At 42.8% G+C, this 23,611-nt stretch overlaps 1 protein-coding gene across 1 annotated transcript in view; it reads right to left on the reverse strand.

Annotated features, from left to right (window-relative positions):
• Positions 1 to 8,952: 8,952 nt before the first annotated feature.
• The window catches only part of KIF5C (kinesin family member 5C), a 46,508-nt gene continuing 31,849 nt past the window's right edge, over positions 8,953 to 23,611 (reverse strand). The window contains exons 16-26 of the mRNA XM_010005596.1: positions 22,973 to 23,119; positions 20,393 to 20,581; positions 18,696 to 18,813; positions 18,066 to 18,142; positions 16,611 to 16,720; positions 15,233 to 15,334; positions 14,511 to 14,571; positions 13,227 to 13,298; positions 12,385 to 12,489; positions 10,388 to 10,604; positions 8,953 to 9,348 (exon numbers count right to left, since the gene is read on the reverse strand). Of these exons, the coding sequence (XP_010003898.1) occupies positions 9,242 to 9,348; positions 10,388 to 10,604; positions 12,385 to 12,489; positions 13,227 to 13,298; positions 14,511 to 14,571; positions 15,233 to 15,334; positions 16,611 to 16,720; positions 18,066 to 18,142; positions 18,696 to 18,813; positions 20,393 to 20,581; positions 22,973 to 23,119 (1,305 nt within the window). The 3' untranslated portion in view covers positions 8,953 to 9,241. The remainder of the gene's footprint in view (positions 9,349 to 10,387; positions 10,605 to 12,384; positions 12,490 to 13,226; positions 13,299 to 14,510; positions 14,572 to 15,232; positions 15,335 to 16,610; positions 16,721 to 18,065; positions 18,143 to 18,695; positions 18,814 to 20,392; positions 20,582 to 22,972; positions 23,120 to 23,611) is intronic.

The raw sequence follows: 23,611 nt of genomic DNA on the forward strand, positions 1-23,611 counted from the left end.
GTTTTGTTTTCAGTATATTCAGGATAATCCGTTCTCACCCTTGTTGAGTTAAATACAAACTTAAAAATGCATCAGTCAAGCTCTTTCCAGGTTAAAAACTTTCCTTGCTTTCAAGAAAACGAGTCAATGAAACATGAACTCAAGGACAAACACAAGATATTTGAACGTAACATTAAGAGAAGCTCGAGTGAGCAGAAAATACTTTTTAATTACCAGAAAAAAACCCAGTATGCACTTTAGTTCCATCTGAAGTACGTTTTCCATTTGTGAATAGTACTTCCACCAAAAGCTGTCCCATGCACCACATTTTAGATGTGAAATTCCATTTGCGCTACACGACTCCCAACTTTAAAATCAGCCTTGAATAAACAGAACACAACGTTCAAAGAGCAACGGAAGCGAAACAGCATCAAGTGGTGGAAACAGCAGGAGGACAGGTTTTGATCTCTGCAGAGCAGGTGGGTGGTTTTAGTTTCTATATATAAAACGTGTAAGACTTAAAAATGGTACAAAAGTTGAATATACAACACGCAATACAGACTGAAGTTGCCTCATTGAAACAGGCCTACAAAACAAGAACCCACCTATAAGCAGCATACGTTCAATGGACAGAATTTTGTCGTTTCCAATCGAGTAAGTATCTTCTGTACTTCTTTCTGAGGATTTCAGCCCAAGGCATCTTTCCTGCAGTCACAGAAAGCCCTCCGACAGTCTGGATGTAAAAGTTAACTCGGAGAAACTCACACTGTTGGAGCTAGGTGAACTGACTGGCTGATCAGCACTAGCACAATGAAGAGATGTCAAAGCCAACTTATTACTCCAGCTGAAGAAAACTGTCTGAACTGCCATCCAGAACTATTGCTGATGTTGTGAGGAACTTAGTACAGGTTTCTTTTAAAGCTAATGCTGCAGCTACCATATACGTCCATACTGGACTTGGAATTTGAGAGACAGAACAAAAGCTTTGCTACAATATAAAACCTCTGACAGCAGTTAAGTTTGGTGTCTTTTCCAAAACAGCTGCTTTAGAACCAAAACAAGAGGATCGTTAGTTCATAGTAGAAACTTCAGCTCTGAACAGCTGATAAGATAGCACAGAGTAGTTCTGAATCAGTAGCTTTATTAAATATTGCATATGGCGAGTTCACAGTTCATTTTTCTGGCAGTGCACATGCACATGAAGAAAGAAAATATAAAACTTTGGAAAATACAAAATAAATTAAATACATGCAAAAATTGCCACTTTGTTAAATATTTTTAGCAAAATGCTCCCCAAAATAGTGCAACATTAAAAAAAAAAGTTAAATTAAGTCCAACTTACTTTGCAACAACCTCAATAATTTCAGTAGAAAAAAAAAACAAAACCTAAAGTCAATTCACAATCTTTCAAAACACTCCACATTAACCAAATAGCTCTTTGTCTACCAACAAACACATTCAGAAATGATAGTAAAAAAACCAATCTCAAATTAAATAAGAGCACACATCTGCAAAACAAGACTAGAGGGCTATGCTGGGCCGTGACCTTCCTAGAATCCATGCGTCGTTCGGACATTGTCGCACACTCTGCACATCTGGACCAGGAGGAGATGTTTGTGGCATGAAGAGCAGCACGTTCTCCCTGCCAGAGGAACCTTCCCGGAATGGTTCCAGTGCCCCCTTGCTGAGAAGATGGAAATTTTCTGTCTGGCACACGAGAGAGATCCAAGAAAGGCAAGCAATCCTTGCTCCCTGCGCCCGAGCGAACCAGCCGTGGGACGACTCGCGTATTGAAACTGCTAAAGACGTTCCTTCCCCCTTGCAATATGCTCTTCACCTCCTAACAAATGTGTTCCCAAATTTGGCCTGCAAAGGACAGCTCGAGTGTACAGCTCTCACCTCCTTTCGGACTCCCTATATAATATTTTTTAAGGTAAAGTCTAGAGTTTGAGGGATTTCTTTGTTTCTTTCAAGGTAGTGTCTGTTCCGGTTGGGGACTGTTCGCTCCGGCATCCGAATTCTGGTGGGAACAGACTGGGGCTTGCCAAAGGCATGTGGGAAGGGGAAAGGGGGTGGGTGATGCTTTGTCAGCTTTTCCAAGACAAGATTTCCACAGCATTCTGAAAGCCTCCAAAACTTCATTGAGAACAACGCTTACAAACACATGGCTAGCCATCACACCCCAGGAAAACCCACCACCACCCAAGGGAGAACTACGAGCAGATCAGTTCATCATTTTAAGATCAGGTCACACAGATATATTCATGGAACTACCAAACTTCAAAACCTAGAGCTATACTTACAGATTTCTCTGCATCCCGTTTGATCTTTACCAGGTACTGCAATAAAGGTTATTTTATACAGTCCAAAGATTTTATCAGGATATTACAAATGGTTCTTTGGGGAAATTTACTTCTGAAAATGTAAGCAGTAAAATTAAACCACATAGCAGCACATTTTCATCCCCTAAAAATATAAAATAATATGTATATTATACAGTAAATCAGTCATGACAGAGCACAATCACCTGCCTTTGATGGCACTTGGTCATTGAATAATTAACTCTTTGATGCCAGAAGTCGGGATTTACTGATGCAAGAGAGGACTTCGAAGGAGCATCAATCTGAGTGTAGAAGCCCCAACCTAACCAGCGCCAAGGGGTGGAAAGCAGTCAGTGAGATTCTGAGTGGCAGACTTCCTATCCTTACTTAGGTGGTTATGTTGAATACATTGTACAAGTATCTGTAGAAGAGTTGAGCCAAACACTTCTGTACACGTGGAGATCCTACGAAGCTCAAAATACCTGGGACCGGTGCGTTGCCGACGGCTGTAGGAAGCGCAGGATGAAGGATGTGGATCAGGTTGAAGAAGGGGGGAAAAAGAAACTAGTGACTTAATGACAGTCCTTAACATGCTAAGTGGAATTGACCTGTTGAAAGAGAGCGAGAGAGGTAGCGATAATTAGTGGCTGCTGGAGATCAGAGAGGAGATATGCAACAGAAAGGGGACACATGGTGACCAAAGAGCCACATGGTGACCAAAGAGCCACGTCACAGGGACCAGATGAGACTCAGGTGAAGCATAACTGCAACAGCTCAGGAAATCAGGGTTTCAGTTACTCAGCCCTGCAGAGGAATTCTGTCAGCTCGGTCTTTCCAGCCCACAAACTGTCACAGTCGTAACGAAACAATTCTCTTGACAAAATTCATTCTTTGCCACCTGCACCAGAGCCTTATATCTTCCCTAAATACATCCTTAACCACTAGCTAAAGGTCTTTTTTTCCCCCTCTTTTATCTCTCTGTTCTTTCAATGGGGTTTTCCTTTTCACTGATCAACACTTGGATATGCTGAAGAGCACACACATGCACAAATCATACCAAAAAATACAGAAATTGTAGTTGAGTTTGAAAACTAATTATAAAATGAAAGGCTGAAAAAATACAAATCCTGAATAATCTTTCTGTTTTACATGTCTCCTGACAGAGAGGTGCTTTCTGCATATTCCTTTTGTATATATATATACACACATACACATATAAAAATTTGTGCTTCCAGAAAGATATAAAAATATAAATATTTTATATAATATCCTGGTAATGTTATAAAAATATTCTATCTAATATAACATAGATGCATATTATACAGGCATCTTTCTCACTAATGTAATGGTAATTCCATCCAGAAGCAAAGGTCAAGGCACGTTACCACGTACAAAGGTGATTTAAAGTTGATTATAAAACATTTGAAAAACAAACTTTTAAAAACTCTTAGGTTTGAACTTTGCCCACCCCTACATTAGACAGATGGAAACCACCACACAAGTAACTGAATGTGCCTAGAATATTTTTAAGTTAGCTAATGAGCCTGACAGAGATGGGTTTTCTTCAATTAAGCATTTTCTTGCATAGTTATTTTAAAAAACCTCGTCCATATCAAGTTATAAGTTAATATATGAATATTGATGCATCAGTGTTTTTAAATTCACCCCTAAATTAATGGTGGGAATTGTAGTTAGCTCCTAATTGCTGTCCTTATTAACACCTTAGAGGAAATCAAGATGGTTATTACTTTATGCATCTCACTGGCAAGATTAGCCATGGTCTGACTAGATTAAACATAGTTATTCATCTTGCTCTAGGATGGGGAGGTGCTGGGAACATACCAGAGACTTCAGGATAAGGGACACCCAGACAAGAGTCTGTTTGCTCAGCGTGTTTCACAAACACAGATCCCAGCACTGGAAAATAACTCAGAAATGTAGAACGATGTGATTATTTTGTGTAAGGTGCACTCTATGTACAAGTGAATAACTGGATTCAGAAAGGCACATGATTAGTACCACAATGAGCACTGGGGAAGGACATCCTGAAATAACTAAGCCTAGAAGAAACAATTAATCAAGATGTTTTAAGGGTGTTCCACGTACATCACTAACTTGGCAAGAAGACTCAAGGTCCATTGGACCTAAGGAATTCAGGACGTGATAAAAAGAACTAAAATTGAGGAGAGGTTGACTACTGAACCATCTTGGGCAGCTGGAGTTACAGAACTTAAGATATTGTGTCCTTTCAGTGAACGTAGCTCATTAGAATGGCATTATAATACTAAAAATCACATCCCAGGTCATCAGCGTAGATGACAACCAGTTAATGCCTTTCCCCCATTACTCATTTCAATCTGGCAGTAACTAACTTAGCACACTGCAAGGGACATTCAAGTCGTGCTCAGACACCACCTTTAATGCTTATTCCCATTCCTAAAACTTATAATTATTACTATACGTTGGGGTTTTTTTAATTATTTAGGAAAAAAAAAAAAAGTATGAAACCAGGTTGTACAGTGACTTCAATAATTTGGTGCAGTTTCTGACCTAAACTTTGTGGGGCAGCATGACAGAGAGCAAAAACAATTTCGTTTTTGGTTGGTTTTTGGTCCTATCTGAAGTGAAATACATACTGTAGCTTTTCCCTTTTTAATTCCAGGTATTATTTGAAACCCCCTAACATTCACCTTATGTTTCCAAAATGTCTGCAATGTAGACAGGGTGAGGAATTATCTTGTAGTGATCTGCAGACACTCCTTGGCCTACCAGGTCTCCTGTTTCAGCCAGCTACTGGCAATCTGCAATTTCAGGACCACATTTTCTGAACACCCACATTTTATTTCCTCTCCCATCTGCTACTGTTATGAATCAAATGCCACAATTCCTGGGGTAGAAATCATCTCCTTGCATCACGCCCGTTGCACCCAAGCAACACGGTCCCAACTGGGGGAAGTCTGAACTCTGTCCTGATGAGCCTCAAAGGCTGGCTCAGCTCTGCAGAAGAAATTTCACCAATAAACTTCAAAAAACCAGCAAAAGCCATCCTGGCTGTTCCTGCAGGATAGGCTGCTGGCTTAATAAATCATAATTGCTCCCCAGTCTAACAGCAATAAGTGTCTATTATCTTTACTGGGGATGATGAATGAAGGGAAGATAAATTGCCCCTCATCCTGGTATAAAATTTTCATTCCAGAGATAGAGTGTGTTACTTGACAGCAAACATTTATATAGGAACCCCACCTTCCTTTCACTGCTGTTATATGAAGAGAAACTCAACTTCTGTTCTCAGTCTAGCTGTGTAGAACTGCAGCATTCCAAAGTATGGATTAGTTCTACAGAGCACAGGAATGTCCCAATGACGTTATGGAAATAATCTGTGGAGAATTTTCCCTGCACAGGTAGCACCTTTACTAACACACTCAGGCCTTCATCCAACAAGCTCAGAATTCAGGTTACTCTGATACTTCCCAAATCCTTTGGCAACCAAATAGTTGCAATTTGCCAATACTCTTCTTAACTGAAGGCCCAAAAATGAAGAGAACTGACCTTCTGTAATCACTGCCCAGCCTTAGTTTACTACAGCTGCAAGACCTCTTCCAGAGTGCAAAAAATCTAGAACTTGACTGATTTAAAAAACAATTTTAAAGCCTAAAATACAGTTCTCTGAAGTAGTGATCAGCATGGCCTGAATTGTCTTGCCTTCCACCACCTCAAAACTATAAACTCAGCATCTAAAGCATTTGAGAGGTATCCTGTACCATCCGATTGCTTTCTGTTGACTTCCAAATTCTGATCTTGTTATATACTCATCTAGTTTTAAGTGTATTTCTTTTGTTAATAATTTTTATTAATCTACAGTTGTCACTTGATACGTACTTGTATGTGTGGCCTGCTTGGGGCTGGCAGTTTTGTAGCAGATGGTACAGAATCATAGAATGGTGAAGGCTGGAAGGGACCTTAAAGATCCTCAGGATCCAACCCCCTGCCATGGGCAGGGACACCTCCCAGCAGCCCAGGCTGCTCCAAGCCCCATCCAACCTGCCCTGTCTGCAATGTAGACAGGGTGAGGAATTATCTTGTAGTGATCTGCAGACACTCCTTGGCCTACCAGGTCTCCTGTTTCAGCCAGCTACTGGCAACCTGCAATTTCAGGACCATATTTTCTGAACACCCACATTTTATTTCCTCTCCCATCTGCTACTGTTATGAATCAAATGCCACAATTCCTGGGGTAGAAATCATCTCCTTGCATCACGCACGTTGCACCCAAGCAACACGGTCCCAACTGGGGGAAGTCTGAACTCTGTCCTGATGAGCCTCAAAGGCTGGCTCAGCTCTGCAGAAGAAATTTCACCAATAAACTTCAAAAAACCAGCAAAAGCCATCCTGGCTGTTCCTGCAGGATAGGCTGCTGGCTTAATAAATCATAATTGCTCCCCAGTCTAACAGCAATAAGTGTCTATTATCTTTACTGGGGATGATGAATGAAGGGAAGATAAATTGCCCCTCATCCTGGTATAAAATTTTCATTCCAGAGATAGAGTGTGTTACTTCACAGCAAACATTTATATAGGAACCCCACCTTCCTTTCACTGCTGTTATATGAAGAGAAACTCAACTTCTGTTCTCAGTCTAGCTGTGTAGAACTGCAGCATTCCAAAGTATGGATTAGTTCTACAGAGCACAGGAATGTCCCAATGACGTTATGGAAATAATCTGTGGAGAATTTTCCCTGCACAGGTAGCACCTTTACTAACACACTCAGGCCTTCATCCAACAAGCTCAGAATTCAGGTTACTCTGATACTTCCCAAATCCTTTGGCAACCAAATAGTTGCAATTTGCCAATACTCTTCTTAACTGAAGGCCCAAAAATGAAGAGAACTGACCTTCTGTAATCACTGCCCAGCCTTAGTTTACTACAGCTGCAAGACCTCTTCCAGAGTGCAAAAAATCTAGAACTTGACTGATTTAAAAAACAATTTTAAAGCCTAAAATACAGTTCTCTGAAGTAGTGATCAGCATGGCCTGAATTGTCTTGCCTTCCACCACCTCAAAACTATAAACTCAGCATCTAAAGCATTTGAGAGGTATCCTGTACCATCCGATTGCTTTCTGTTGACTTCCAAATTCTGATCTTGTTATATACTCATCTAGTTTTAAGTGTATTTCTTTTGTTAATAATTTTTATTAATCTACAGTTGTCACTTGATACGTACTTGTATGTGTGGCCTGCTTGGGGCTGGCAGTTTTGTATCAGATGGTACAGAATCATAGAATGGTGAAGGCTGGAAGGGACCTTAAAGATCCTCAGGATCCAACCCCCTGCCATGGGCAGGGACATCTCCCACCAGCCCAGGCTGCACAAGCCTCATCCAACCTGCCCTTCAACACCCCCAGGGATGGGGCAGCCACAGCTTCCCTGGGCAACCTGTTCCAATGCCTTCCTGCCCTCATGGTGAAGAATTTCTTCCTGATTTCCAACCTAAATCTCCCCTCTTTCAGTTTAAAACCATTATCCCTTTTCCTATCACTGCCCTCTCCAATGAAAAGCCCCTCCCCAGCTTTCCTGGAGCCCAGGTACTGGAAGGTGCTCTGAGGTCTATAAAGTATATTAAAGGCTCACCCAGCTGAGGCAGCAGCTTCTTTTCCTGCAGAGCAGCAGTTATGATACATGTTTGGAAATATTTGACATGCCTCTGAATCCCAGTCATCTCCCTTTGCTGTTCCTCAGAGGTGGGAATGCAATCAAGCAGCTCAACAGAGGCTCTCTCACTTGTGAGGGGGAAAAGCCAATCTCAGTTCAGAATGAACTAATGCACAAAAAAAAAACTCTAACAAAGAGTTAGTGCACTAATTCACCCACAGAAAAATAAATAAATAAATAATGTTCCTTGCAGCTACAGGGCTCATGGAAAACACAATGAACAGAAACAATCTGCACAGCACACTAACAGCTTGAGTGCCACGTGATGCGTGGTTTGTATGCATGCATGACATGAAACATTTGCCAGGAAAGAAGAAAAAAGAGAGAGAGAGAAAAAGACACCCAAGAATGCTGAGTGCCTGAAGGAAACCACATTCTATCAGAAGAGAGCTGTGAGACAGAATTAATCCTCAGGAGGGGAAAAAAAGGCAAACTTGGAGGGAGAACTTAGTAGTTGTCCTGATCTGAGCCAGGATGAAGCCATTTTTCCTTTTACTGATTTTTCACAGCCACTCACTACCATCCTACTCATCCTACTCAGCACCTAAAATACCAGCAGATATTAAATACCTCAGATGTAACAAGCATTTGCAGAAATAAATGGGAGGGTGAGATACATCAGGCAGCCTCATGGAATAGGCTGCTCATCTTTCCAGGATGAGATTTTTTGCTTAGAAGAAACCCCGAAGCCCTTGCAATGAAAGTAAAACATTTACTTTTGTTTGTTTGTTTCTGAAGAGAGCTGGGTATGAATGCAGAGCAAAAGAAGCAAAAGCAAACTTTGCCAAATTGTGACACCAACGTGGAGAGCTCTGTGCTGCTGCCACTTAGAGCTGCTCTACACTCCTGTCCCAGGCTGGAACATCACAACATGAAAACATATTCATTTACAGAAACAGAACATTGTAATGGCAGAGGGAACCACTGGAACTCTGTTTTTCCTACATGAGTTTCACACCTCCATGTGTGTGAATTTCAGTACAGATTTTGGTTGTTTTAGGAAATTTAAAGTGATAAGTCATTAAAATCAAAACTCCTATTGCAGCTTGCAGAGCATTCTAACCAGGCACTCCCTCACTTCCACTCCTGCTTTTCACAGTTAAATTACCAGGAAATGAGTCCTACTAAAACTAGAAGAAAAACACTGTGGGTTTTCTGAAAGCAAGTCTGAAAGAAAAGTGGGTGATGAGTGAAAGAAGAGATGAGTGAGTTGCTTTGCTCTTACTTCTCGTCTATTTGGTGCTGTGATAGTAGCTGGAGTTGGAGATGCCTCCCCCGCGGATGGCATGGACAGCTGTTGGAGAAGATGCTGGGTAGTGGCCAGGGCGGATGGGCTTGGCTGCAGAGCAAGAGCAGGAAAGCAAAAAGACATTGAGCTTTCACACAAGGTTTTCTACCTCACTTTCTACTCTCCTGCAGACCCCATGGTCTGTAACCTCTGGGGACACGGCATTCCCGTACCTCAGCCAACAGCCACACACCCGTTTCAGGTTTGAGACAGGGCTGTTTAACCACCCCCTGCACCCCCCTCATCTCAGCAAAGGTTATAGACTGGCCGTATGACAGAGGGAAGTCACGACCACTTGGTGGTCAGTGATGTACTTTACATGTCCCACCTGCAGAAGATTATAGAATCACAGAATGGTTTGGGGTGGAAAGGACCTCAAAGATCATCTAGTTCCAACCCCCTTGCATGGGCAGGGACACGTCCCACCAGACCATGAGACAAAGCTCTCCAGTGACTTTCCAATAGAGCAGCATGCAGCAGGAGACACTGTGTGCTGCCTAATTGCCTCTTAAGACACCAGTATTAGCATCACCATCCAAAACATTATCCTTCTACTTGAGAGATTCCAGCAAGTAATTGCAGGATCTGCCCCATCTGAAACACCATTTGCTTGTATGCACATGTTCAGACTGCACCACCCAGGCACAGCAAGCGTCTGAATTATACAGGAAGCTTTTTTGACTCTACACAGTTCAAATTAAATCACAGGGAGGAGTTACCACAGAAAAAGGGAGGAAGGGACAAGGTCCAGAAAGGCAAAGAAAGAACAAAAGCCAAAGGAGAAGGGGGAAGGAAGAAAGTGAGAGACTAATTTAAAGAGACAAGTTTTCAGGTCACTAGAAGGGCACGCAAGACCCATTATGCCCTTTATTTGCTGAGTTAAATAGCAGAGGAGCTTTAAACTTCAGGTGGGGCAGATTCTATTAGAAAGTGAAGTCTTTGATGACTCCTGAGCAGCAGAGGAGAAGCAGCCCCCGCGGTTTGCCCAGGCCCGCTGCTTTCCAAGCTCCCTCCACTTCATCAACACGAGCAAACAGACCAACCATGAAGCATGTGAGCAAGCCCTAACCCTTTAGCTCCATGTCCTTACCAATTTGAGCAGAGTGTGCTCTCCGGGCCATGTTTTTGGCTCTCACAGCCTCCTTAATGCGATCTACCTCCTGCTGGTAGCGCTTGCGGTCCCGCATGGCGTTCTCCTTGGCCTCCTTCAGTGCACTCTCCAGGGCCTTAACTCTCTCTGCCGTAGCTCGAAGCCGTTTTTCCAGCTTAGGAAGCTCACAACGAAGATCTGCATTATCACGTACCAACTGCAAGAGGTTTCAAGAACAGCCTGTGAGAAGCCATGGGGAAGGTCCTCTCACAAGGAGAGGCAGGAATCACCTCCCCGATTCCTCTTCACACCTTGCGGGCTATGAGTGAAAGGAACAGGTTTCTTCAGAAAAGCCTGTAAAAAGCTGATCTGAGAGATTTATTGATTACCAGAATAACCTCCTGCTTCTCATACAACAATAGCCAAGAGCAAGGATTGATTTTTTTCATATATTGAATAAAAATGAAGCAAACAATTAGAAAACCCAGTGCAATTGCTAATGAACAGATTATACCATGGAGAGAAATAAACAGAAAAGTGTTCCAAAGGACAGATTCTCCTTTTTCTGGACCAAAGGGAAGAAAGTGGTTTAACTGCCATATTAACAATTCAATAAAGAAACAGCACGTACCAACATCCACTTGTTTGACAATCAGAATGTTTTATACCTGCTGGTCCAGGCTTTGTGCCAGAAGAGACACAAAGTTGAAAAAAAACCCACCAAATTGTCACAATGTGCTTTTTCTGCAAGTGTTGAACCCTTGTTCTACTCAATAGTTAGGATATAAAAGAAGAGCAGGATGATAGAACTCTCAGGTCAAGTCCAACATAATTTTTCCCTTTAAGCTTCTGATGGGACATGGACTCCTAGATGGTTTTGAGTAAATACACACTAATGAGAGCAATAAAAATGTGTGAACTGAGCGCAAAAAGGGCAAAATGGTGTAAGGAAAATCATTCCTAACGTGTCCTGATGTCCCCATTTGGAAACTAGGTCTTTAAGCCATCTGTTTACTGGGAATGTCAAAACACTGAACCTCAGTGGGCATTTGTCACAGTCCAGCACTGCTTGCTTTTTTTTGGCACTTCTACAGGAATAAATCAAGCAAATCCCAGAAAAGGTTTTGTCTCACTGCAAACAGATTCAGCAAAACACCAGACAGTGTTGTGTTCAAAAATGAAATCCCAAGCATCTGTACTGCTTTGTGCTCAGCACCTGAACAGTGGGGCAGAGCCCAGGAACACCTGCCAGGAAGGTGGACGCACACTTATGGGCAGAAATGACCCAGTTTTATCCAACGAGGTGCTGCCATTACAGACACGCACCCCGTTGATATGTGCACACTTCCAGTAAGCAGAGGGTGAGGCTCCTTCCGTGACAACTACCCAAAATGCTGCCTACCACACCAGCCCTTAAGCTGCAGAGAAAACCTCTTTTGCTTTGCTTTCTTATGCTGCTGGTTGACCACACCCCAGCCACCTCCAAGGGCACCTCTGAGCAGCTTCAGAGCAGGAGTCAAAAGTGGGGATACACAACCCATCTAGAAACCAGCTACCAGCACACCAATCACAAACACCTGACTCTAGTTTTTATGCATTACACCAATGCAGTGACAAGCATGACCAGCCTTGCCAAAACTGCTGGAGTTGATTTTCACAGGAAAATGCATTTTAATTCAACACATTAATGAGGAACGGGTAGTGGGAAAAGCAGCTGTAATATCAACTCCTAATGCCAAGAATTTTACTTGAGAACTACAGGTACCATTTCCTCAGATAGTACGTGTTACCTTCAAAAATCATCTTTTTAAACATAAAAAGTATATATTTTTTGTCAAAGAGGTAATTTGTAATCCTAAGTGATACAGGTAAGGTTTTTCCCACAGCTGAATCGTCAGAAGTGATTACTATTGATCAATGAAAAAGACAATATATTTTTATTTGATAGCAACTAGGCACTGGAAGGAAGGTGAGAAGGCAGTAAGGAGAGCCCCTACCTGTTTGTGAACCTTTGTAAGCTGTTCCAGGTTGTTCTCAAGAAAGGAAATTTTCTGCTTCTGTGCAGCACTTCCACCTCCGTCGTCGCTGTCGAGTTCAACGCTCTGCACAGAGAGTTGCAGCAATTAGCAAAGCCAGGCAGAAGCTCCAGAGAAAGCTCAGGCCTTTTGTCAATGTCAGCTGCCCAAAGGCAGAAAAGTCTTCCAGAGCCCCAGATTAAAGAGAATTTATTTTACCTGTTCATATGATATTTAAGAGCCACATTCCCCACTACACAAAAAAAATTATGGTGGGGATCCTGAATAGGAAAATAATAGATTTTGGTGGGGAAACCCCCTTTTCCCTCTTTTTTCCACTCCTGGGACACATTTTTAGGTAATATGGGTTTTCAACCTTCAAAAAAAGAGTATAAAAACTCTTCCCAAAACTACTCTAAAGGACTGACAAGCCTTGTGAAGCCTCTGACTATTTTATGCAGCCCTGACTCTTCTTCAATAGTTAAAAATACCTTAATTTTTGCCAAAAAATAATTTTGCCAGGAAAAGGCTGACTAGTCACAAAGCCATAAGAAAGAAGCATTCAGTGTAACATAACTCAGTGCAGGTTGTATTGAATCATTTCTAGTACCCATTAACACCACCTTTGAGGATTTTGTACCTGTACTGAATTGGATCAGTTCATCTCACTTAACCACCAAGAGATCAGAATCAAATAAAGCCTAATAAACATCAGAACAGTTTTAATCTCACTGTCTTTTTCAGTAACAGTAACAAACCATTTTGTAACAACATGCACCAGTGCAAAAAGGAGAAGACTTTGGTTTCAGAGAGTTCAGTCTCACTTTTTTAACGCGGGTGGTGAGATCTTGCACAAAGAGCCTGCGCAGGTTGTGAAGAGTCTGAAGTTCTCTTGCCTGCAATCAGTCATAAAAGAAAAATAATCAGTAAGTAAAATCAGTAAGTAATCAGTAATAAACCAGTAAGAAAGAGTAGATATTCTGGTGGAAAAATCCTGCTCAGATTTGAGTTAATATGGCTTTGTTGTGATTTATTTATAGTGACGTTCCTGCCTGTTGCCTCTTCATACCAATGGGCAGGAATGAGCCACTGTTTGGATTTCAATGGCTCCTGTTTTCCTGTCATTCCCTGTGCTTGACTTTTAATTCCTGCTACAGTAAATATTAAAATTCTAACAAAGTAAAATAAATGTTAATGTAAGATAGTTGAAAGATGTTTACTCAAACAGTTACAAGTTGGTTTCTGCAAGCTGGTGGCATCATTCTGCCTAATTCTGATTTCCAGCTGCCTTACTGGTTTCAGTGTACAGGGAAAACCAGGTCTATATGCAAGTATCTGAGGAGTACAGTTCATATCTGAAAGGGTGGCTAAATCTGCCCCTCACATCAGTTTATTTCAATAAGGCTTATGTCTGGGGAGCCATCAGGAGCCAAAGCTGAAAGGACCCAAATTGCTCAGATTCAGTCATGAACTCCAACTGATCCTGTGGCCACCAGAAGCTTAATTTTCAAAGCATAACACAGAGGAGAAAATCTTGGGTTTGAGTTAGTAACCATGTTAACACCAGCAAAAATCACTGTATGATGCTCCTGAACCAGCTCTGGTTTTGAGCAGCCTCTGAGATCTTGGGGAACACTTGCATGTTTTACAGACAGCCATAAATGTAGCTTCCAACAAATGTGTAGAGCAACAGCTTCAAGCCTGAAGCAATCCACCCCAGATTGCATTTTTAGCACTGCATGCACAGCATCACATCTCTCTGCAAGCTGCTACCCTGGTCAAGCTGCAGGATGTGTGTCCCACCAAACTGCAGCTACACTGTTCAGTACGTGGGTTATTGCAGGATTATTTTAGGTGATTTAAAGGAACAAGCTCAATGAAAGAGTATCAGTAGTCTTAACAGTGAGAGATGGCTCATAGGAAGCAACAGTGGCAACAGCTAATCTTAAATTTTAAGATTCAATGTCATGATTTGGCAAAATGCACAAATGTAGGCTATTATGATACAAACTGGACATTTTCCTGGACACAGATAAAAGTGTTTCAGTAGAACATCAGTGATTAAGACCTAGAAGGAAAAAGCTCAGTGAAGTGTAATTCAGACATACCACTGTTTCCTCCAGCCCCTTAAGATCTTCTCTTGCTTGTTCCCTTTTATCATTAAGCAATCTAGAAAGAGCACAACATTAAACACAAATCAAAACTGCTGCAGTCAAGTAAGACAGAAGAGAATCAAATCAACATGCAGTTTGAGTGAGACAGCTGCAGATGCAAGCAAATCATACATCTTTTTGCATCTGTAATTATGCTTCTGACTGTCCCAGATATGCAGCTTTCTCACATGGAATGGCTGAGCCACCACCTCCATTTTTTGTGTCCACTCATGAAGTTCTTCTCTCTCACTTCTAGGAAAGGCTGTTACTCAGACATCTGATTTATTACTTAAAAAACCAAAAACCAACCAAAAAACCCACCCCAAACCCCCAACTTCTTTCATACAAGTAGCAAATCCACTACTTTCTCTCTCACTTCTAGGAAAGGCTGGTACTCAGATCTGATTTATTACTTAAATCTGATTTATTACTTAAAAAACCAAAACCAGACCAAAAAACCCACCCCAAACCCCTAACTTCTTTCATACAAGTAGCAAATCCACTACTAAAAACCTATGATATAAAAATACAAAGAAATTGGTAATCATTTATTAGTATTGCTTGTTGGCTTTGTTACTGAAATGGTATGTTCAGTGTGAACATCTCAACACATTTCCTGGGGACACATTAAGAGACACTCTATTCAAGGAGAGCAGATGAGAAAACTGTTGACTTACATGAGCTTTTCCAGTTTCATTTCTCTTTCCTGGTCCTCAGTTTTTAATTTATCATAATCAGCACTTAGTTTCTCTTGCTCCAGTTGCAGCTTCTGATTCATACTGGAATGTGAAAAGAAAAGTCAGAATAGAATCATAGAATGGTGAAGGTTGGAAGGGACCTTAAAAATCCTCAGGGTCCAACTCCCCTGTCATGGGCAGGGACACCTACCACCAGACCAGGCTCCACAAGCCTCATCCAACCTGTCCCTGAACACCTCCAGGGATGGGGCTTCCACAACCTCCCTGGGCAACCTGTTCCAGTGCCTTCCTGCCCTCATGGTGAACAATTTATTCCTGATGCCCAACCTAAATCTCCCCGCTTTCAGTTAAAACCACTACTCCTTGTCCTATCACTACCTTCTCTAGTGAAAAGCCCCTCCCCAGCTTTCCTGGAGCCCCTTCAGGCACTGGAAGCTGCTCTAAGGTCTCCCTGGAACCTTCTCTTCTCCAGGCTGAACACCCCAACTCTCCCAGCCTGGCTCCAGAGCAGAGCTGCTCCAGCCCTTGGCTCATCTCCATGGTCCTTCTCTGGACCCTCTCCAACAGCTCCATGCTTTTCTTGTGCTGAGGGTTCCAGAGCTGTAGTCCTGAATCCCACAAACAAGGGTGGGTAAATCCCTATGAACAAAATGGGGTCAGACAGAGAAAGTGAAACTGTAACTCTCTACTGAAAAATTCTGAAATATATTAAGCATAAAGAAACTGAAGGACAATATTTTAAAATATTGGAAAATTTAACTCAGTGCCTTGCTTCTTTTATTTTAAAGGACACAACCTGTTCTTGCAATCTTTATGCCCCACTTCCTCATATTTTACATTTCCCTATTAATAGTCTTTAGCCACACAATAAATATGATGAGACACTGGACACTGCATCAGGCTTGCCAAGATTTTATGCACACTGACAAAAAGAAGAGAACAGGAGCAAAGAACTCTGGTTTTCAAGTGCTGGAGTATCTAACAGAGTTATGTTGCTGTGTCAGGAGGAAATGTTAAGGATGTGAAAATGGTACATGTCCAAGTCACCCAGACTTGCAGAAACTCTATGGTAGGACTGGCAGCTGTTCCTCAAAACCTTTTTCTCTTACCTACTGACCTGCTGGTGTAACATTATACTTCTTATGGACTAGTTAAAGCTCCCCAGTAAAGACCTAGGCTCTATAACCCACCATGCAAAATAATCAGAGGGTTGGGTGTTGCATGTAAGGACACCACCTTCTGTAAGACACCAAAATGTGTAGACCTCAGTTAAAACTAACAGAAGCAACCCCCAGCCATCCCAGAGTGTCACAGAACAGGACAGGAACAGAGAAGGTGATGGAGCGAGTGAACATACTCTCTGATTTCATCAATTATTTTCTGCTTCTCTTCAATTTCATCCCTCAGCCTGGACAGCTGCTTCTGGTGGGCTTCCCTGTGACTCTCCATCTGCTGCTCCAGCGCCTTCTGCAGAGTGAGAACCCAGAGCAGCACAGGAAACAAAGCACAGAACACACAGCTCAGCTTCCTTACGTGGCAGCTACACCAGCCTCTCCTTCTGGATTTGAGTGAAGCTTATCAGACCAGGTTAATTCAGGAATCTGCCTGGGAGATCTTTCTATGATTACACAACTGTGCATCTACTTACCCAAGCATTTAATTTCGACAGGTTTTAGCAACAGATGTATGCCAACTTCTCCTCATTTCTTTCCAAAACCTACTGCATGGGAAAGACAGGCTCCTAGCACACCAAGTGCCAAGAATGGCACTGCTTTTACCAGTCCCCTATTCATTCACCTGTTTATTCATCAAGAAAATATGTCTGCAGCTCTACCCGTGACAGAAGTAAAACCCAAAACATCCCCCCCTCTGAGAACTGTTTATCCACAGCCCTGCTATTTAAGTATATCCCAAGCAGTCAGAAATACTCAGTGCATCTCTTTAGATGCATTTCTTCCTCCAACTGCAGAGAGCAACTGCACGTGTGTTTTAATCACTTCAACTTTTTAGAAAGGAGGTAAAAGTCCTGAAGCTGACAAATCTCTACCACTATCCTTGTAAAAGAATATTTTTCCTTTTATGCAATTAGCAGCTCCATCAGCAACACAACCTGCACATTGTTGCCTCATATTTCTTCTCTGCGTGCCAAAGGAGGAAGAAAACACCAGAAAATGGTTCATATTTCATTATTTTTTTCTAGGAGATAGACAGAACTCCTGCCAAACAATTTGGGAAAGTGGTCTGGCTTCTTTTTTAATACAATTTTAGTACCTAAATGACATTAACTCCAGTTTCCCAACTCACTACTTAGCAAATTGACTTTCAGCAGAGTTCCACTGGTGCAAAATTAAGAGTAACACAGAGATGGATCAATACCATTTTTCAATCATATACACCAAAACTGTTCTCAACTCTCAATATGCCCTTATATTTCAGTTTCCCATCTGTGTGATTTGAGGAACCCAGGCATGTCCAGTTCAGCCAAGACAGCGCCCTGAACCTCTCTACTCCTCGAGGTTGGCTCAGCTCACAAACAGGTCTCAGAAGATGCACTCACCTCAGATGTTCAGGCTACAACTCACTTTTTTCCCTTAATCTGGTCAACAACCACAAAACTTAAGTTCTCTAATTTCAGATTTACAGTTACATGAGATCAGGTTTTCTAACAGAAGCTGGCAATTCTGATAGCGGCTGGAAAGTGTTTTCTAAAAGCACACACTGTATATAGGAAGACAAAATGACACCCTCATTATCAGCTTCACAAACTATCTCACTGAGAAAGGCCCTCTAAAACTGTCACACACCATCCTACCTTCATCTCCTCCGCATCCTGAAGCCGGGTGAGATGCTCCTTCTCTTTATCCTTGAAACTGACCTCGTGCATTTTCTCTGTTTCAAGTTGGAGACAGTTGAGAATTAACCACACAGTTTCAGGATGAGCTCTGTCCAGCCACTTAAAAAACCCCAACCAGTTCTTCTTTTTGCAGGGATCAGGGGAGACAGCTTTGGAGAGGCAGAAACAGCCATGGCGTGCAGGACCCAAGCTGTGACCACACTGCCCAAGCTCCTTCTTCCTTTACTACCAGCCCACATTGTTTTCAGCCCACCCAACCCCTTTCCAACCTACCCGTTTCTCCTTCTATCCCCACATATCACAATCTTTCTTGTCCCTTTGAACTCTCTGCTTTTGGAAAATGAAGTTTCTCTGTATCTAGTGAAAGGACTTGGCTGAAAGGGATGCTTCTGGTTTGATCTCAAGTGCAATGTGCCACAAGGAAGTGCAATCTGTGAAACATTGTGAATCACAATTTTATGTCTTCACTGCAAAATACTGAGCAGACAATAACATGTTGTAGGACTACTCACAATGCTTCAGCCAATGCTGTATTTTCTAAGCTACAGTTGGTAAAAACAATGATGACCACAAGACCCAGTGTTGTACCTTGAGCACGTAACTTGGCAAGTTCCTCATTGAGAGAGTCCTGTGACTCTTCCAGCTGCCTTCTCTTCTGCTCCATATTTTGCATGTAGTCTGTGAGGGATTTGATCTTTGCTTCATGCTTTAAAGAGAAGGGGAACAGCAATGAGCTGTGAGTACCACGAGTTGTCCCTAGGAGCTCAGGTACTGACACAACATTGGCAGTAACAGGCCATCAGTCTGCAAGGCCTCAGGACTGAGGCTTGCCAGGCTTGATCTCTCTGAACATTTCCTGAGCTGCTTTGTAGCTTCGTTTTTCTTTTTTTTAATGTGGTGGTTTTATAGAGAAGGTGCATTTGCCCATTAACCAGGTTTTGAGCATAACACCACCCGGGTTCCTCCCACAGATGGGCATCAATCTGCACCTAGTTGTAGAACCTCCAAAATGCCAAGGCAAGGTGATGACCTGATGAAGAGTATTTCTGCTTGGTTTCTTCACCATGTGAACTTCCACTACTTGGATTCATATTTTGGATCCTAAACCTCCAGTCGTATTTCTGCTTGTTTCTTCACCATGTGAACTTCCACTACTCGGATTCATATTTTGGATCCTAAACCTCCAGTCTCCTGTCCATAAACAGGTAATGAGGAGAACCATGAGGTCACGCTTGTGACAAGCTCTGAGCATTGAAGCTCTCCCTGATTCCAGTGTGACCACAGTGTAAGAGGACAAACACCAGCCCTAGAGCTGCCTTCTGCTCCCTCCTTCACTGGGTCAATGTAAGCCTGCACCACGGCTAGAAGATGCTGTCTCACCCCCCATGGCTGAGACCTTCCTTCCCAGCTCTGTGCTCCTGCTCCTCTCCTGCCAGCAGCAGCAGCACACACACAGCATAGTGAAGCCTTAATCTGCTTTACTAATTCAGGTTCCCAAGGAGAGGGAGCAGCACAGGTTGGCAGGGTGACTTCCTTCAGTGGCCTTGCCAACCCAGAGTCTACTTAAAGACAGGATGAAAAGTTTAGTTTTCAGTTAACATTTTTGGACAGCCACTACACTCCAGAATCCAGCCTCCCTGTAATACTCAGAATCCTGCTTCCAGCTACAGTGTTATTAAGTATTACTTAATAAAGACATCCTGCTGCAGGACAAGAAGCTACCCTTGCTCCAGGTTTTCTTAGACTATCTGGTCTCCAGTTGCCTCCTCCTCTTCCCACCTCCTTCAAAGCAGCTGAGCACGTCAGAGCAGTCACACAGCAACTTGTAGCTGTGAAGCCCCCCAACCATCTGGATTTCTATTGTGTCTATTCTATCATCTATATGTTGTGTATCATACAACAATGTTTTGTTTTCCATAAAGTATTATTCTATATAATGCTGCCTAGCTGTTCTGTTAGCATCCTAACAGATCAGACACAGGGGTGGGCTCTCTGAGGGTTTTGCTAGTGAATGATACAATCACTGCTTCCTTTCTCAGGTTGCTTTTAAAGTGAAGGTAGAAGATACAGGTTCATGCTGAGGAAATCACTCTGAGGAGGGTTTCTAATATTATGTCCCAGAAAATATTTTGAGATCTACAGTAGGATATGATATCTTGCCACACAACGTGCTCTGCTCCCTGGAGCCTCCCTCCTCGCTCCCAGCACACACGTTTCATGAGAGGAGGAGGCTGAGAAAGGCCCTAAACCTCTCTGCAAAAGGGAGAAGGGAGGCAGCAAGGTACCTGTGAGATGAGGAGCTGGCAAGCTGCGAGCTCCCTCTCGCTGGCGTTCATCTTCCTGTTGGAGTCCAGCTGGGCGCTCTCCAGCTGCTTGCTGCGGTTCACCAGGGACTTCACCTCCGACTTCATCTTGCTGATGTAAAGCCTGGCCATGGTGAACTCCTCCTCGATCACCCCGTTCACATCTGCTAACTAAACAGATAGGAGATTGCCATCTCGAGGGCGCGGTTCCCACAGGTGAGTCAGTGCAAAGCAGTTTTGCTGCTGCGAAACCCTTGTGTAGAGCTAGGAAGGCTCTGGGAAAGCACAGCAGCACTTCAAGGAGCACCCACAGACCTCCAGGTCACCTTTAAACATGTTACAACACTGTTTCTTGCAGTCTTAATGATAAGCCTCAAAAGTGAGGCATTCCAGTACACATCATTGACGTTGTGGTTCAACATCTAAAGTAATCAAGGCCATTATCATGGCCAGGGCATATTTTGGAGAAACCTTCTCATGTCATCAGCACAGGCAATTTTCCTTCTTTCAAGCTGGTGAAAGCTGAGGAGCATTTGCAAAGTACTCCTTAAAGAATTCTCCTCTTGAAGGGTTGTGCTTCTTCAATATGGACCTGCCAGACAGACATGACTCTGGAAATCTCATCTGGCAAGAAGGAAGTAACTGCTCTTGTCTCTGAACATCACTATGATTCCATTGATACTTCCTTCCCTGGTTCAACACAGTGCCTTTTACAAGTAACTGCTCTTGTCCCTGAACATCACTATGATTCCACTGATACTTCTCTTCCTTCCCTGGTTCAACACAGTGCCTTTTATCTGCCTGTCTTTCTCTTCAAGATCTTTCTTCAGCTACTTAATTCATGTAACCACTGATGAGCTGTGAAGGTTCTCCTTGAGTGAGCATCTGGCCACCAACTTCATCTGCTTTTCACCTTTTCCCAGCACCACCAAGGGGAAGGTAACACGTGCTCTATCTTCTCCTAACAGTCTAAAACCACAACTACTTCCAAGCCCCTCAGTCTGCTCCAAAATTAGACACACTTTGAGAAGATCCTAATTTGCCAACAAACTGGAAATTATTCTTCTCAAAGCTTCTCAATCTGGCCGTGTTTACACTGACAGCTGTCCTGTAAAATGCTGACATCTTAGTTACTGTAAAAATTTCTATCAAGCACAATCTGCCTCCATTTTCAAAGATTTCTTCCCATAGTTCCTGCTACAACAGCCACCAGAGGTTGCTGTAGCATCTAGCAAAGTCTCATCTTGTCCTGGCATCTGCGTAACCACCTCAGAAAACAGGGATCATGTCCTCTGCAGTAAGAGCAGGCTGGAGCATCTGCTGATCTAAGAGGGCTTCAGCAGGGTATCAACAACTCTCAGAGTCAGCTTAGGGCCCTCCAGCCACACTTACTCAATTTTGGCTTTGAATGTTCAGAGAAGTTCATTGCTCAAAAAACTGAGGAGTGAACTCAAAGCAAGAAAATGGAGTGCACTGCAAGAACTGCACATGCATCTGGAAAATTAATTTATCATCTAATTTTAGCAATTGCTCTTCTTTACACATTTTCAATGGAAAAATAAAATGGTATAAAAAAAAAAGCAGGAAGATCTTCCAGGCCATGAAAAGCTTCCATCAGAGATGTGCTGTTCCCCAGTGACTATACAAATATCTTCTCTGAGGCTCAGCATTTTTCCCACCTACAACAGGAAAAGTCTAACAAAGTGAGCAGGTACCCCCTTCACCAAGCCAAACATGAGGCAAACTTCAAGGAAAAGCTGGACAAAATTTGCACAACCTCCAGGTACATTCAGATTCTGCTGCTGCAACCACCTTTGCTCTCATTCTTACCTTCCTACCTCAGAGGAAAAGGATCCTCTGCCATTTCTCCTCTGTAAAGGTCATTAGCCAATAGGCAAAAGTTAAGCTGGTCCAGGTGTCAGGTCACTACTTCTGTGGTACCTAGCACAAATTCACCAGTGCTGGAAATCAGTACTTCTAAAGCATCTTGTGTTCCAAAACACAGCTGGAACTGTGAGCTCTCTGATGAAGCCAGACAGGCTCCAAAGGCAGGAAACACCAGACCTTTTCGTTCAAGTGCCCTGGACAACCATCAGTACAGAGCTCTGCCTTTCAGAACTGGCCACCTCCAGCTAGACAACATTTTTAGGACAAACTTCAAACAGCATGGTAGCCACTCAGAAGCCAAATCTCACCCAGAAAGATCCCCCTGATTCTGGGAACACCAAGTCATGACAGTTAACAAAGGGGTGGCCCTATGTGCATATTGTCTTTGGGGGGACTCAGTCCTCCCCCCATGAATACATGCCTCAACACACAGATGGGCTGCAGCAGCCTGGCCTCAAACACTGAGCTGGGAATAAATGTGACAATTGTGTGCACAGACACTGACCATCTCTGACCCAGACAAAGATCTCTTCAGTATTTCCCGCTGTGCTCTGGCCAGGATTTACCAGCAGTGTCCTGGGAGCAGAAGTGCTGTGTCACACATAGTCCACGTCAAGTATTTTGACACTGCAGGAGGTGTGGGGGGGAGGGAAGCAATAAAGACAGCTCACTTACTGTTTTCACATCATTAGTACCAATGATTCCTCCAATCTCGCCCAGGTCCTTAAGCAGCAAGTTCAAGATTTCTGTCGCTCTCTTCTTCTGGTGGTTACTGAGCTCCTGCAACTGGCCCAGCTCCCTCTGGGTTGCTGTCAAGGCACTCTGAAAAGGTTTAAAAGCAAAATTTACCCTCCCCTCTGCAGACTGGGCATCAGCTCTTCTCTGATGCTCAAGGTTACACCAAACTGTGGCATTTTGCTGAACACGCCTGCTGGTTCCACATCCTGACACGGGCACTTCCACCTGACCATGATCCACTGCCACAACTCACTTGCTAACAGGGCTACTGGAGATCTATTAAATGCAGTAAATCCTGTAAGGATCTTATTCACTTAATACATGTCAAAGAAGGTTAATCACAGAGGAACAGGTCTGTATATATATATATAGAGGTATACGTATACAGGTATATATTTTTATATATATATATATATTATTATTATTTCAAATGGATTTGATAGTAATCTGTTTTCCTGAAGTGGATAACAAAGTCTTCCCTGAAAACAGACCTGTTAACAACAGCTTCCTCAGTTTGTGTAAGGAATTAAGGAACAAAATTGCACTTAGCTAGTCAGCCAATCTTGATTTTTCTCA

Source organism: Chaetura pelagica, unplaced genomic scaffold, assembly GCF_000747805.2.
Source record: "Chaetura pelagica isolate M959 unplaced genomic scaffold, ChaPel_1.0 scaffold689, whole genome shotgun sequence".
NCBI lineage: Eukaryota > Metazoa > Chordata > Aves > Apodiformes > Apodidae > Chaetura > Chaetura pelagica.